This window comes from Aythya marila, assembly GCF_965140915.1.
Source record: "Aythya marila genome assembly, chromosome: 3".
NCBI lineage: Eukaryota > Metazoa > Chordata > Aves > Anseriformes > Anatidae > Aythya > Aythya marila.
In genome coordinates, this window is record NC_139044.1 from 116130338 (window position 1) to 116144524 (window position 14187).

Below are 14187 nucleotides of genomic sequence, written 5' to 3' on the forward strand. Positions count from 1 at the left end.
GAGGGAGGGGATTCTCCCCCTCTGCTCCAGGCCCAGCACCAGGAGGACGTGGAGCTGCTGGAGAGGGCCCAGAGGAGGCCCCGAGGAGGAGCAGAGGCTGGAGCCCCTCTGCTCTGGAGCCATCTGAGGGAGCTGGGGGTGTTGGGCCTGGGGAGGAGAAGGCGCCGGGGAGACCTCCCAGCGGCCTGCCCGGGCCTGAAGGGCTGCAGGAGAGCTGGGGAGGGACTCGGGGTCAGGGACAGGACAAGGGGGGTGGCTTTCAACTCAAAGAGGGGAGCTTTAGAACAGATATTAGGGAGAAATTTGTCACGATGAGGGTGGCAAAGACCTCATCGTGAGGCTGCCCCAAGGAGCTGTAGGTGCCCCATCCCTGGCAGTGCCCAAGGTCAGGCTGGATGGGGCTGGGGGCAGCCTGGGCTGGGGGTCGTGCCCATGGCAGGGGGTTCAAAATCGATGATCTTTAAGTTCCCTTCCAGCCCAAACCATCCTGTGCTTCCATGGTTGTGCGGGAAATGATGCAAAGATGGGTGGAAAAGGAAGAGCAGCGCCGTGCCCACCACCCCCCACCCTGCAGCTTCACAGAACAGCCGGGGAGGAAGGAAGGAAGCAGCAGTCGGGGTTTTACGGTGGGAGATGCTTTAAAAAGGCAGGACATAAGCAGGAGATGTCTCTGAAGAGCCCGGGAGCTGCTGCTCACATCCCCGAGCGAGGCGACGAGCCTGGAGCAGAGGAGGCTCCGGGGGAGCTCCCCCATGGCCGTCAGTACCCGCAGGGAGGTGCGGAGAGGCCGGAGCCGGGCTCTGCTCAGCGCTACCCCCCAAATCTTTCCCCCCAGGACCCCAAATCCCACCATGTCCCCTCCTCCCACCGCTGTCCCCGCCCGCTGGGGACACCCCGGGGCGGAGCCCCGCATGCGCTCGGGGCCCGGCGGTGGCCGCGGTGGCCCCGGGGACGCGGAGCCGGCGGTGGAGGCGCGGTGAGTGCGGGTGGGGACACCTCGGGGACACCTCGGGGACACTTTCGGGGACACCTCGGGGCTGGCAGGGGTGGGGACAGGGAGCTGCGTTTTGCCCCGGTGCGGGCTGGGGCGCGGTGCTGAGCATCCCCCGCGGGTCCCCCCGCCCCGAGTGCGTCCCCGCGGGCGCATCCCCAGGAGGGTGGCTCAGGGCAGGGGGAGCTGCCCCCGGTTTCCACCAGGTTTTGTGGTCCGAAATTGTGCCGAGTGCTGGTGCTGCTGCTCCGCCAGCGGTTTTGGAGAGCCTCCTGTGGCTTTTCCACCGTGGGGCTGCGGGACAGCCGAGTCCCTTGGGGACACCCAGCTGTGGTTTGTCCCCACGCTGCCACCCACCCTTTTCCTCCAAAATAACCCCAAATGTGCCAGCAAAGAGCTTGTTCCCCGCTCCCACTCCCCTACACCCTCCTGACCTCATCAATCACCTTCCTTTTACTGCCCACCTGGATTTTTTCCCCGGAGGAAACCACTGAGAGCATCTCGCTTTTTTTTTTTTTCCCAGACCCCTTTCCCCTGCCCCTTTGGAGACCCCGCTTTGTGGGGCTACAGCTGGGCAACGATTCCTCTGTAATTCCCAAATCCCTCGACCCTGCAAATTTTCCCTCCGTGCTAGGGCTGCAGGTCGTGGGGGGAGTGCTGAACCCGAAGGGGTGGTGAGGATGAGGATGTGGGCACCGCCGCCCCAGCAGCGGTAGTAGAAAACGAGTGAAATCAGGAAAAGGTCGCGCAAAAGGGTGAAGGACACAGGCGATGCTCTGCAGGAGTGGAAAGCAGGCTGCTGGGTCTGGTTTTGCTCCCTTCCAGGGCAGGGAGGGGACGTTGAGCTGTGAATTCCTGCAGCTCCCTCTCCCACCCTGAATTGGAGAGGGGACCGCGCACCGCAAGCAGTTCCTAGAAAGGCGCAGCCTGGCCAGGCCAAACCACAGGCTGCTGCTGCACATTTCCTCCCCATTCAGCACCCACGGGAGCCTCCTTTCTGCTTTGCTTCTCTTCATTTCCCCTCAAGCTGTGCCTGGAGGGGGGCTGGATTCCTCTGACACAGGGAAATGTGCACCCATGGGCTGAGCGAGCAGCCCCGAGCACAAAACGGGGCACAAAACGGGGCAGCGGCTGAGGACACCTCACCTGCTTGTGCTCACAGCTCTTTATCCGCCTCCCCTGACTCATGCACCAGCTTAATATTTAGCTGCCGACACACTTTATACTCTCTGCTCCAAGGGTCAGACTGATATTTGATTGCGGAGCTGTAAGAAAGTCCCCGAAGCAGTAAATTGCCCCAGGAGGCTGCAGGTTGTGGGGCCATGCCGTCCGTCCCTTGCCCTTCAGGCACAGCGCTTTGATTTTTTTCCCTGTGAGTCTTTGGGACCGAGCAGGGATTTAATCATGCAGATTCCGCCCAGCATCCCGCATTTTGGGGTGGAAATCTGTCCTCTGATCCTTGCTTCTCATTGCTGAGGGCTTCAGAGCCCCCCCCAAAGGGCAGTGCCACTCGTCCCAGAGCTCTGTCAGCCAAACAGGAGGATGGGGACAAGGACAAGGACGAGAGCTCGCGGCTCCAGGGGGTTGGCACGGAGCTGCAGGCTCTCCCCGGCAGCCCGCATGATTTATATACATTTTTTTCTCATGACCGAAGCTCTAAAACGTGCAGCCTTCAAAATGTTTGCAGGCAACAGGCAGCGGTGGATGACAGCGTGTTTGCAGCAGAGCCTGGAGGCTTTTGGGACATCCTGGCAAAGCTCCGGATCCCCCAAAAATGCGCAGCTGGTTTGCTTTGGGTTTCTCTGCCTCCAGGCAGGTGGTTTTGGGGCTGTCCCACCAGCAAATGGATCTGAGCGAGGAGGGATTTGGTGTTTTGCTGAGGTTGGCACCGAAAGGTTTGTCCCATCAGCGGTGCTGGGGCTGTCACCTGGGCTCCTGGGGCTGTAGGGATCAGGGCAGTGACCCCATATGCGGGCAAACTGGCCCCAGAGATGCTGTGTGCACGGAGCTGCGCAGGGATGGAAGGGAAGCGCCCCGTATCCCACGGACATCACGGGAGGAAAATCAGGATGTGAAAGCAGGATGCAGCTGAAACAAATCCCAGCTCCCTTTTCAGCCCGTGGGGAGAGGAACGGGCATTTCTGTGGCACCATTCATCTCCTTCCAGCGCTGGCATCCGCAGCAGGGCAGGTCACTCACCCCGCTCCATCAGTGGTCCCGGCACGACCGAAGGCAGCAGGCGGGGACGGATCTGGTGCTCGCTGGCAGGGGACAGCTCGCAGCCACATACCTACACCCTCTTTGCCCCAAAACAGGGCGGATTTACCCCAATCCCATTCACAAGGCTGGACCGAAACCACACTGGGAGTGTGCTAACACTTCGGCAACCTGACAAACGCAGGTCCTTGATGGGGAATGTGCCCATATCTGGTATTAATACCAGATATTAACACTTTTAAATACCAAACATTAACAGTTTTGCATCTACCGAGTGCCACAGTTGGGTTTCTTCTCCTTCTAATTTTTTTTAATTCCCACGTCGCATGCATCAGCTGCATTATCACTGCAATCAATGCAATCCAATAATTAGCAATATCAACGAAGCAGAGACCCGGCGCTGCAAAAATCAGAGCCCTGCACGCAATGGAAAATTTTCACAAGGTTGCCTTGCTTCGTAGCAGAATTGAGGTTATTTGTAGGCTTCCCCTTCAAGGTCTTCAGTAAATCACGTCCCTAAGGGACAGGGTTTAGTGATGGGACTCAGCAGGTCAGGTTGGGTAGGGTCTTGATGGTTGGGTTTTGTGAGACCCCCCTGCAGCCCCGAGATCAGCTCCAGGCCCAGCCCCAGGAGGACGTGGAGCTGCTGGAGAGGGCCCAGAGGAGGCCCCGAGGAGGAGCAGAGGCTGGAGCCCCTCTGCTCTGGAGCCATCTGAGGGAGCTGGGGGTGTTGGGCCTGGGGAGGAGAAGGCTCCGGGGAGACCTCCCAGCGGCCTGCCTGGGCCTGAGGGGCTGCAGGAGAGCTGGGGAAGGACTCGGGGTCAGGGGTAGAGACAGGACAAGGGGGGGCAGCTTTAAACTCAAAGAGGGGAGGCTTAGATCAGACATTAAGGAGAAATTTGTCACTGTGAGGGTGTTGAGGCCCTGGCACAGGCTGCCCTGAGGAGCTGTGGGTGCCCCATCCCTGGGGGTGCCCAAGGCCAGGCTGGATGGGGCTGGGGGCAGCCTGGGCTGGGGGCAGGGGACTGGAACCAGATGTCCATTTCACAGTCCTGTAATTCTATGACTTGATGATTTGAAAGGTCTTTTCCAACCTAGGTGGTGCTGTGGTTCTACCTCAGCTGTTTTCCTTCCAGACCCGGGCAGCCCCTGTTGGGTGAGCCCTTGTAGCACGACCTTTGGGCTGATGTGGGTGTAAGGGGGCACGCAAGCACGTCAAGGAAAATGAAATATTCCCTGCCGTGTTCTGTTATGTAGCCCCAGCACTGCCTGGTGCATCAGAGCAGTGCTTCAAGAGCACAATATCTCGTTCTCCTTAGGCAGGTGGGGATTTCTGTCCTCATTTTATAGGCTTGGAGGTGGAAGCCCGCTGACAGGAGTCCCGAGCACCCGAGGTGGTGACACCCACCTAAATCCCAGTGACTCCCTCTGGGGATGGCATCAGGAGGAAGGTTAGCATGGGCAGGTTTATGTGCCACCGAGGGAGGAAGCAGATAGTGCCAAGAGGACACAGGAATTCCTGCTGTGAGCCCTTGTAGGGTCTCCTCCTCATTTCTTGTCTCTGCTGGAGCCTCTCCAAAACACCAGGGACTCAGCATGGGACTGAGGATCTGGCATCCTGGTCCCAAACAGGTCTTCTGAAGCGAGCCCCAAGCAAGGGGCAGATGCCCCAAGGTGGTGGGGGAGATGTGGGTGCTTGGGGAGGACCAGGAGGGCTTTGGGGTGCAGTTTGCAGCCTGGGTGCATGGGCTGGGTGCAGTTTGCAGCCTCTCCCTGACCCCCTGCCAGCCCTGGGGGGGCGAGCAGAGCTGCTCTCTGCCGTCCTGCTGCAGCACAGGCTGCGGTTCCAGACTTAATCCCGTGTAGGAAGTGGTCAGAAGAAAAGCCCAGGGTCCAAAATGACCCGAGGTCCTCCCGAGGGGCCTCTGCTCGGCTCTTAGAAGAAAGGAATTCAGGAATTCATCACGTGCAGCTCTCCAAGCTGCCCTGTCATCCGCTGCTGCGAGATGCCTGCGGTTATTTTCATGCTGCCCACAACCACTTTTCTTTTAAAATTTAAATGCATTTATTAAAGACTTCCCCACAGCTAGGTTCCCCAGGCCTGCCTGCTTTGTGTACCAGGAGTTGCTGCCTTTCTGGAAGCAGATACACGCCCAATGCCTGCACACTGTTCTGCAAGTAAATATTATCACGCTGCTACAGCCTCCCTTGCAGAGGGTTAACGCTGGGGCCAGGCCGGTGGGAAAATCAGCTGTACCCCGCAGGAAAATTTCTCATTCAAACCCTTCCATTAGCCTGTGAGCAAAAGAAGAAGAAAAAGCTCGGGTTTCCAATTACTTTGGAAGAAAGGGAGAGGAAAAATTGGAAGGGGATCGGTCCTCCTGGGTGCCGCGGCTCTCATTGTGGCTGCGATGATACAGCCTGGCCAGCGTCCACTCTCCTCCTGGCAGCTCCGGCCCCGAAACAAACGCCACTCGGTGGCTGGTAATTGGGAACAGCCAAAAGGACTGAATCCCCCCGGAGATGGGGGCGAGGACGGAATCGCAACGAGCCGCCCCGGGCGATGAATGTGGCTTTCAGCCGTGCCGCGACCGCCCCCGCCAAAGGGAAAGAATAAGGGCTCTGTGAAAGCAAAACAGCCAGTCCCGACCTTGGGGGTTCTCTTTATTTATTTATTTATTTGTTTGTATTATTATTATTCCCCTTCTTTTCTCCCTTCCCGAACGTTAAAGGCTGTGTGTCCATCACATGATCGCTGGAAGCTGCCAGCTTGCTCCTTCGTGTCACAAGCTTGGTTTAAAATAAGCGGCCGGCCGGATTCCTGCTTTCCTCGCCGTTTGATTTTCAGATGTGTTTTCCTGGGGTTTCGGGCTGTTCTTTTGAAAATCTCTGCACCACCCCCTGTACTGTTAAAACCTGGCGTTTTCCAACTCCGTGAGCCTGCCTGGAAGAAGCCCTGCGCTGGCAGGGGGGTGAGCAGCGTGGAGCCTCCCCCTCGCTGAGCTCCAGGGCGATGCTCGCTGTATCTGAGATGAGAGACTGGGGCAAAATCCAAGCGTTAGCAAAATCCTGGCTCTGTACAAGCCAGAGCCAGCCTGTGCCTGGTGCAGCCGCTGCCGTCCCTCCCGTGTGCTCGTCAGCATGCAAAGCAGGCACGCCGCCGTGGTGGAAAACACGCCGTGAGCCCCGTGTCAGCACGCATCCCTGCGCCCAGCCTCCATCGCCGTCTCCTGGTTGCCCTTGCTCCTTGCAGCAGCCTGCAGCGTGTTGCTGCTCCTCTGCAGGAGGTGAATGTCCTGACCCTGCTCTGTTGTGCTTCGCTTGTCTCATCTGTGCAGTGTCTGAGCTGGTTTTCTGGGTCCTGGGGTCAGCACTAGCAAAGCTGGGGGGCTTTGGGAGCCCTTTCTCCTCGTGTTTTGTCACCGTGAGCCCCATCACCAGTTTTGGTGGAGCTCAGGACACCCAAAGCACCGCAGGGTTCATACTCTCACCTTCCCACAGGGCATCCAGACCAGGAAGCCAAATATTGTCTCAGTAGAGGCACAGCCATAAAACCTCCCTGCAATTCCCACTGCATCGTGCTCAGCCTCAAGCCAAGCTCTGGCCACATCATCCCAAGAGACACGGGGCAGCAGAGGGGGGATATGACAGTGCCACATAGCCACGGATGGTCCTGCCTGGACTTCGCCTGATCCTGAAGCTGAAGTCAATAATAAGATGGATGAATGAGTTTTTTCTGTTTCCTTCAGTTATCAGGAACCAGAACAGACTGGCTCAGGTGAACATACCTACATTAGAAGTGTGGAGAGGGAACGTTGTCCCTTTTTCATGCCATCCCCTTGTAGGAACGCTTCAGAGTCCACATTTACCTTCCCAAATGTTGGCATGTACCCCCATGGGGGCACACAAGCTGCTGAACGAAGCGTGTGCCCCATCACGGATCCAGGCCTGCAGACCCTAAGGAGGGAACTACCATCCCTGTGACTGTGCACAGCGTCAAGCCCCAGCAAGGCCCTGCCTTCAGTCTTGCACAACCGTGAAACTAAACTACCAGGCGCGGGCACCACCTTCCCTCCCACCTCTCGCAGCCAAAACAGCTCCGTCCAAGTCAGCAGCCAACTCCCCCGGTGGCACAGAAGGAAGCAAAACGTCCTGAAAGCTGCTAACGGAGAAAGCCTGGAAAGCAAAACGAGAGAATTGGCTGGAAAACGCTGTCACCGTCGGCTCCCATCTGCTAGAGGAAGTAACGTGAAAACAGTTGGTGTGGTGTCGGAGGGTTGCGAGGGGAAGTGGGACTGGCGAGCCAGCGCTTGGCTTGCTCTGACTTTTTGCTCTTGGTGCTGTCTCACCCCGGGACTGTGTGGCGGGTCCCGTCTCTCTGCTTTCGCTTCCTCTTGGTGGGTGACACCGGCCTCTGTGTCGCCTGCCTGCTCTGGGGCTCCCGTCGTGCACCCGCTCTCTCTTCCTCTGCCTTGCCTCTTGCAGCGGATGCTACGGAAGAAAAATAAGACGTTACCCACACTCGGGCAAAATACTCATTGCTGTTTACTTATTTGGGGCCAGCTCCGTGCCCTGCAGGTCGGTAAGGGTGTATGTAAGCGTAGGAGTCAGGCCCCGGTCCTACAAACACGCCTGTGGTGGCTGGGGAGGAGAACAGAGCCCGGTGGGGTTCCATCAGCATCCAGCTCGGTTAAAGCGTGGTCATGTGTGATGAGTTCATTTTTTCAGTGCGATAGAAATGCCAGCAGGGAAGGGAAGCATCTCGGGTGGGAAAGGAACAGAGGGTACTAGGAGTGAACTCAGCGCTGTGAGGTTTGCTCGGGTGCAGAAGGGCGAGTTATCCCGTAGGTGAATCATTACACCCAGATTTCATCCCCGAGCGGTGTGTTTGGGGGAAAAGGGCTGACAAATCCCCTCCACAGGTGCTTTCTTGACATCTGAGTGCTTCTTGAAAGCCTGTATTTGCAGCTACTGCCTACTCCTAGACGTGCTCCAAGGCGGAGGAGGGACACGGCAGTGCCACCTTCCTCCACGCTGAATTTAGGTGCCACGTCAGGAGATACCCCTTGCCTCTAAGAGCAGGGCCAACATCTCCACACCCCCGTGGTTTATCCCCCTGAGGAGAAATCCCCCATGCTTTCCTCCTCGTGTTAACATTTCCTCCATCTCTTCTCCCGTAGGGCACGAGGACGACGTCCCCCAGAGCCGTGCTGCCGGGGGAGATGACGGCCATCCTGGAGCGCCTCAGCACGCTGTCCCTCAGCGGGCAGCAGCTCAGCCGCCTCCCCCGGCTGCTGGAGGACGGCCTCCCCAAAATGCCCTGCACCGTCCAAGAGGCCGAGGTGCCTCAGCTCTTTCGGGAGCCCTACATCCACGCCGGGTACCGTCCCACCGGCCAGGAGTGGCGGTACTACTTCCTCAGCCTCTTCCAGAAGCACAACGAGGTGGTCAACGTCTGGACTCACCTCCTGGCGGCGCTGGCCGTGCTGCTGAGGTTCAAGACGTTCGTGGAGGCCGAGCAGTTGCCCGTGGACGCGTGGTCCTTGCCTCTGTTCATCTTCGTCCTCTCCTCCGTCACCTACCTGACCTGCAGCCTCTTGGCCCACCTGCTGCAGTCCAAATCGGAGCTGTCCCACTACACCTTCTACTTCGTGGACTACGTCGGTGTCAGCATCTACCAGTACGGTAGCGCCCTGGCCCATTTCTACTACAGCTCCGACCAAGCCTGGTACGACAAGTTCTGGCTTTTCTTCCTCCCGGCCGCAGCTTTTTGCGGCTGGCTGTCCTGCGCCGGCTGCTGCTACGCCAAATACCGCTACCGACGGCCGTACCCCATCATGAGGAAGATGTGCCAAGTGATCCCAGCCGGGCTGGCCTTCGTCTTGGACATCAGCCCCGTGGCTCACCGGGTGGTAGTGTGTCACCTGGGGGGCTGCGAGGAAGACGCCGCTTGGTACCACACCTACCAGATCCTGTTTTTCCTCATCAGTGCTTATTTCTTCTCCTGCCCGGTCCCCGAGAAGTACTTCCCCGGCTCCTGCGATATCGTTGGCCATGCCCACCAGATCTTCCACACCTTCCTGGCCATCTGCACCCTCTCCCAGCTGGAGGCCATTTGCTTGGATTACAAGACCAGGCAGGAGATCTTCCTGAAGAGACACGGGCCCTTCTCCATCTATCTCTCCTGTGTCTCTTTTTTCGGCCTGGTGGCTTGCAGCGCCCTCACAGCCTACGTCCTGCGAGGCAGGATCAAGGCCAGCCTGGCGAAAAAGGACTCCTGAGGGGCACGGAGGCCACGGGCACGACACCACCGGGGTGGTGCAAACCAAGGAAAGGGGCATAGCGTACTAGAGACGTAACTGGCTTGTTTGCCTAACACACTGTGACTAACCTGGACCTTGGACTCGGGTGGAGGGCTGGGTGCTGGATGTGTTTTCACAGCAGGGGCTGCCTTCTGCCCTACGGGGGGACAGAGAGGGATTAAGCCAGAACAAGGCACTTAACCAAGGATGCTGAAATAGGCAGAGGTTTCTTGTTCACTCTGGCAAACCTAGTTGTCTAGCTGGGGGTTATCTAGCTGAACTTCAGGGAAGGTGGCCTGAGGGCTGTGAGGCCGTAGCGGGGTCTCACGAGGCAGTGGAGAACCCACCATGAGGCCCAGAGGTGCACGTGGTGACCTCTTTGTGTTTTGCTGTCTCTGAGAAGACCTGTTAGCATCAAAGGCAGTAACAAGGTTTCAGGAGGAGTCCACACTTGTAGGGTTTGGTTGCAAAGGGTATGGGTGGAACAGTGGCTGCGATAATCCTTCTCCTAGCTGGGCTAAGCCAGGTTCTCTCGACAACCTCCTTCTCGAGTATCTCAACGCCAGGTGGCATTAGCAAAGCATCTAGACCTGGACTTGACCTTCTTTAGGATGAACGGGGTCCGAACCTACGTGTCTGCCAGGCACTGGTGTAGGCTCAGCCACCTCTGACCCAGGTGGGGATGTCAGCTCATCTCCATCTCCTCCATCTGCATGGTTGCACCATTTTAGAACCACAGAGCAGCTGGAAAAGACCTTAAAGATCATCTGGTCCCAACCCCCTGCCATTTTGGCTGCCTCTGTGTGACAAGTTCGTGCATTCCTGCGTTGACTGACCCCGTATCATCTGCCACAGGAGGCTGGCTGACTTCCAACGCAGCCCACATGGTGTAGAAGTAACTTGGGTGTGATCAGTCTGATAGGGGAAAGGCTCCGGGCCCCGGGCCTCCAGCAGCCCTAGGATGGTCGTAGACAAAAGGGGATGAAAGTGAAGTGGATGTGAAGCCTTTGTTCCCCTCTTAATGGTTCTTTTTAGGATGCCAAGCGATCCTTGGTGGGCCTTGAAGCTGACAGTGAAGCTTCAAGGTTGCTCTTCTCTGACGCATAGAGCTGTGGGTCGGGCATGTTTTTATCAGCACTGGATGAAGGTAGAGTGGCAAAAGGCAGGAGCAGGTTGACAGAATTAAGGTTCTTTGTAGTCTTGGGATGGGTTTGTCCTTGGAACTTGGTGAGTTCCAGTTCAATGTGTAGGAAGGGTTGGTTTATGGTGTCCACATGTAGACGAGTCTCTTCTGGGTTTGCTGGGGGGAATATAAGGTATGGAGCCACATACCTGCACTGGAGTTGGTAGCACTTACAGGACTGATGCTGAGAGCCCTCGCAGGGACCTGTTCCATTCAGCCTAGACACCTCCTGTCCGACCCACTGCTCACTTCCCACACGAAACTCGGGGTCCTCCCAGCTGTATGCTGTGCAAGACCTGAAGCCTCAAATGCCCTGATATATTCAGGAGGTGCAGCTCTTTGCTGAAAGCCAGGGAGACTTGGGATCTACTCCAGCCAGGGATCTCTCTCACCGAATCCAAGGGCAGGCAAACAAATTGTGGTTGCTGGTCCTGAGCAGGCAGGGTTTGGGGTTGGGGATATGATTTATCATGACAAGCACTGATTCCTGCACTTGATCCATTTTTTAACTATTGAGATGTGTTTATGTGTGTGTGCGCGTGCCTGCTTTAATATCCAGGAAGGCTTTGCCTGTGGCTTTTTTGTCTGCAGAGCTTCCTAGTTGTGTCCAGATGGGCTAAAACAGAAGGAGTGGGCACCGCTAGCAGCAAGCCGTGCTCTGCTCCTACCTGGTTATACCGGTACCAAAAGGCAGAGATCACCCAGGCGTTTCCTTCTCTAAGGCTTTGAAACTAGGTGAGATGTTCAGCCCCTGGCTAAGGAGGATGACTACAGTAAGGCCGCCCAGTTCACAGCGGGGTCGGAGGTGCCCCATGACTCTCCCAAGGCACTTCTGTCATCTGCCTGCTCCAGCAGAAGTGAAACTTCTCCTTGTGGGGCAACCGTTCTGTGGCAGCGGTGCTGTTTCCACATCCTCCCATGTTAGCCCTCAGCTGAGGCCACTCCTGGCCCCGTGGGGCCCTGCGCTCAGACCTGGAGCTGACCTCCCGGTCACTATGATGGGTTAATTTAGCAGGGAGCCGCCACACGGGTTGCTGCTGCTGTGAGGATGCGCCCTTGGTGTCACAGGGGGCTTGTCTCCACTGGAGCTTCCTCCATCCCCGTCTCCATCCTCCTCCTCTTCCTCCAACGAGATTGTCTCTTTCGGGACTTCATCCTTGTGCCTTACACACCTGGTTACCTACCCGTGCAGGCTCCACACGCCGTGCCATTGATCTAGGGGAGAGCAGGGCTGCATCCCGAGGGAGGAAAAGTGTCTCTGTGCTAAATGTTCAGCCCACCTGAGGGCCTGTCGGGGTCTTCTCCTTGGGCTCACTGCTTGGAGCTCGCCTTCCTCCATCCTGGTGCTCCTAAGGAGGCACGGCTGGGAAGGGCGAAGAGGAGGCCACCAAAGGTTGATCACGAAGGGACCCATGTCCTAACCCTCACCCTCAGGAATCTCCGCTCCTGAGATTGTTTTTTAGCAGCCTGGATCTTCAGAGATCCACTGAAAAGTCAGCCCAACGTGCCTTATGCCATCACCTCCTGGGATTTACACTCTCTGCTGGTCCACTTTTACCGGGGACTGGCTTTGCCCGGTGTACGGGGCAGAAGGGGAGGATGGAGAGAGGTGCCTTCAACTTGCCTTAAACTTGCAGTTTTGCCCAGTGATTTGTGTAGCAGGGCAAGGACGGGTTCCTCATGTGCCTTGCAATTGACAGCTTTTACTGATGAAATTGTTTTTAAGCACTGTTTGTTACTAAACCGAAGTACGGAAGAGTTTGTATTTTTTTTTTCCCCCCTGGGAAACAGGGAAGGATAAGGGTGTTAGATACTAACCATCCCCTTCCCGCCTCCCGTCTGCTGATGTCACATTGTTGGAAACATTGACAATATTTTAAGCTTTGTACTGTACTGATCATTATTTAAAAACCTAAAGAAAAGAAAAAAAAAAAGAAAACTGTGAAAGTAAACCGATTGGTGTGGTGTGAAATTGCCAAACGCACAAAGGTTGTGAGTCACAGGGAAGAAACTTTGGCCTTACGGGAAGAGTGGGCAATAATAATAACAATAATTAACGCCGGGGTGTGATTTTATCCGTATATTTCAAAGCACCTTCCAGGTTTCATAGTAATTCTGTGATAATTACGCCCTGACACTGATTAGAGGGATTAAGTTTATCATCCACAGCAGTATTTGGGTGCCTGGTATTCCTTAATTTCTGCCAGAGGCGAGTACCTCAAGTGCTGTGGTCCTCTGCTCCAGGCCCAGCAGCCCCAGCTCTTTGCCCATACAGAAGCCCATCCTACAGCCTTTGACATCCCTGCCCAAATTCAGTGCCATCTGGGCTTTGGCTTTCCTAAATTCATCCCTGGATGCTCACCATACTCCTGCGTTCATCGCAGGAATACAGGAACCTGTCCCTGCTTTCACCCTCTGCGCGCTTCCCTTCCGTGTCAGAGTTTCACGTTGAGGTTTTGGGGATTTCTCCATACTACGGAACTTCCTCACTTCTATGCAAACGCTGTGGGTGCCCCCGCTTAAACTTTGCTCTGTGGGTTTTAATATCCGTTTCTGGCATAGCTCTCCGAGCTATTTGCTTATCAACCTTGTCCATCGCTCCCTCGCAGGGGCTGGTAACTCTCCCTCACCTCTTATTCCTAGTTTCAAGCCCTCCTTACCATGTGCAATCTCATACATGCTTCATCCCTAAGATATACTCTCAATGATTCAGTCCCATAAAAAAAGATAAAATGCACTTTTTCCTTTTATTAGCACCATACGAATAATTCTAGCCATTATTTAAGACCATGTGCAGAGCAAGGCCTCCGTACCAGTATGTTTTCGCCCAGCAGAGGGCGAGATGTCTTCATCTGGAGCACCAAGAGGCCGCCCGTGCCACGAAAGCAGAGCCTTCAGGGCTCTCCAGACAAGCTGAGGAAAAAAATGCTGCCCTTCAAGCGGGCCCGCAGCCAGCCCTGCGAGGAGATGCATTGCTTTCCGAGCGAGGGATGTGCTTTGCAAAAGTCTCGCCCTCTGCGTAAGCGGCAGGGATTTTGCCAGATGCGTTAGGGCAAAGTTTTACGTTTCCATCAAGCAAAAACTGAAGAGGAACGGGACAAAATACCCAAAGAGGGCTCTTAACCTTTTCAACGAGAAGCAAAAATAGAGACTTTTGGTATGCTGAGAAGTTGCTTGGCAATGCTGTTTCAGGGAACATGTTCACTACATGCCCTTTACTCTTTGAGTTTACATATACAAATCCTTAATGGATGAAAAGCTAGATACGGTTATTAGCAAAAGCATCTGCTTATCCCAAGCAGATGAAGTCAAATGCAAAAACAAATAAATAAAAGAGCTTCCGAGTCAGAGGAGCAAAGTATTTTATTCTGGTTATTTCCTGAGTCACTGGCCACAGAGGGGGTAATGCGAGGGAAGGTACAATTTTTAGTTCAGGCCCCAAGTGTTGCAGCAGATATTCTGAGTTGCCTCAGGAGAGGTCCTGTTACCCAAAG

The 14187-nt window shown here is 55.8% G+C and overlaps 1 protein-coding gene across 3 annotated transcripts; it reads left to right on the forward strand.

Moving 5' to 3' along the window:
- Positions 1-951: 951 nt before the first annotated feature.
- PAQR8 (progestin and adipoQ receptor family member 8) lies at positions 952-14005 on the forward strand. Of its 3 annotated transcripts, XR_014317328.1 has the most exons (3): positions 7627-7786; positions 8389-9563; positions 9694-14005. XR_014317328.1 is itself a non-coding variant. In XM_082758412.1 (2 exons), exon 2 carries the CDS (start codon positions 8431-8433, stop codon positions 9487-9489), a length of 1059 nt encoding a protein of 352 aa, XP_082614538.1. In that variant the 5' UTR covers positions 952-976; positions 8389-8430; the 3' UTR covers positions 9490-14005. The 3 variants fall into 3 exon arrangements, 2 of the variants coding, with proteins under 2 accessions (XP_082614538.1, XP_082614537.1); XM_082758412.1 differs by lacking the exon at positions 7627-7786 and adding an exon at positions 952-976 and having other exon boundaries at positions 8389-14005; XM_082758411.1 differs by having other exon boundaries at positions 8389-14005.
- Positions 14006-14187: the final 182 nt, after the last annotated feature.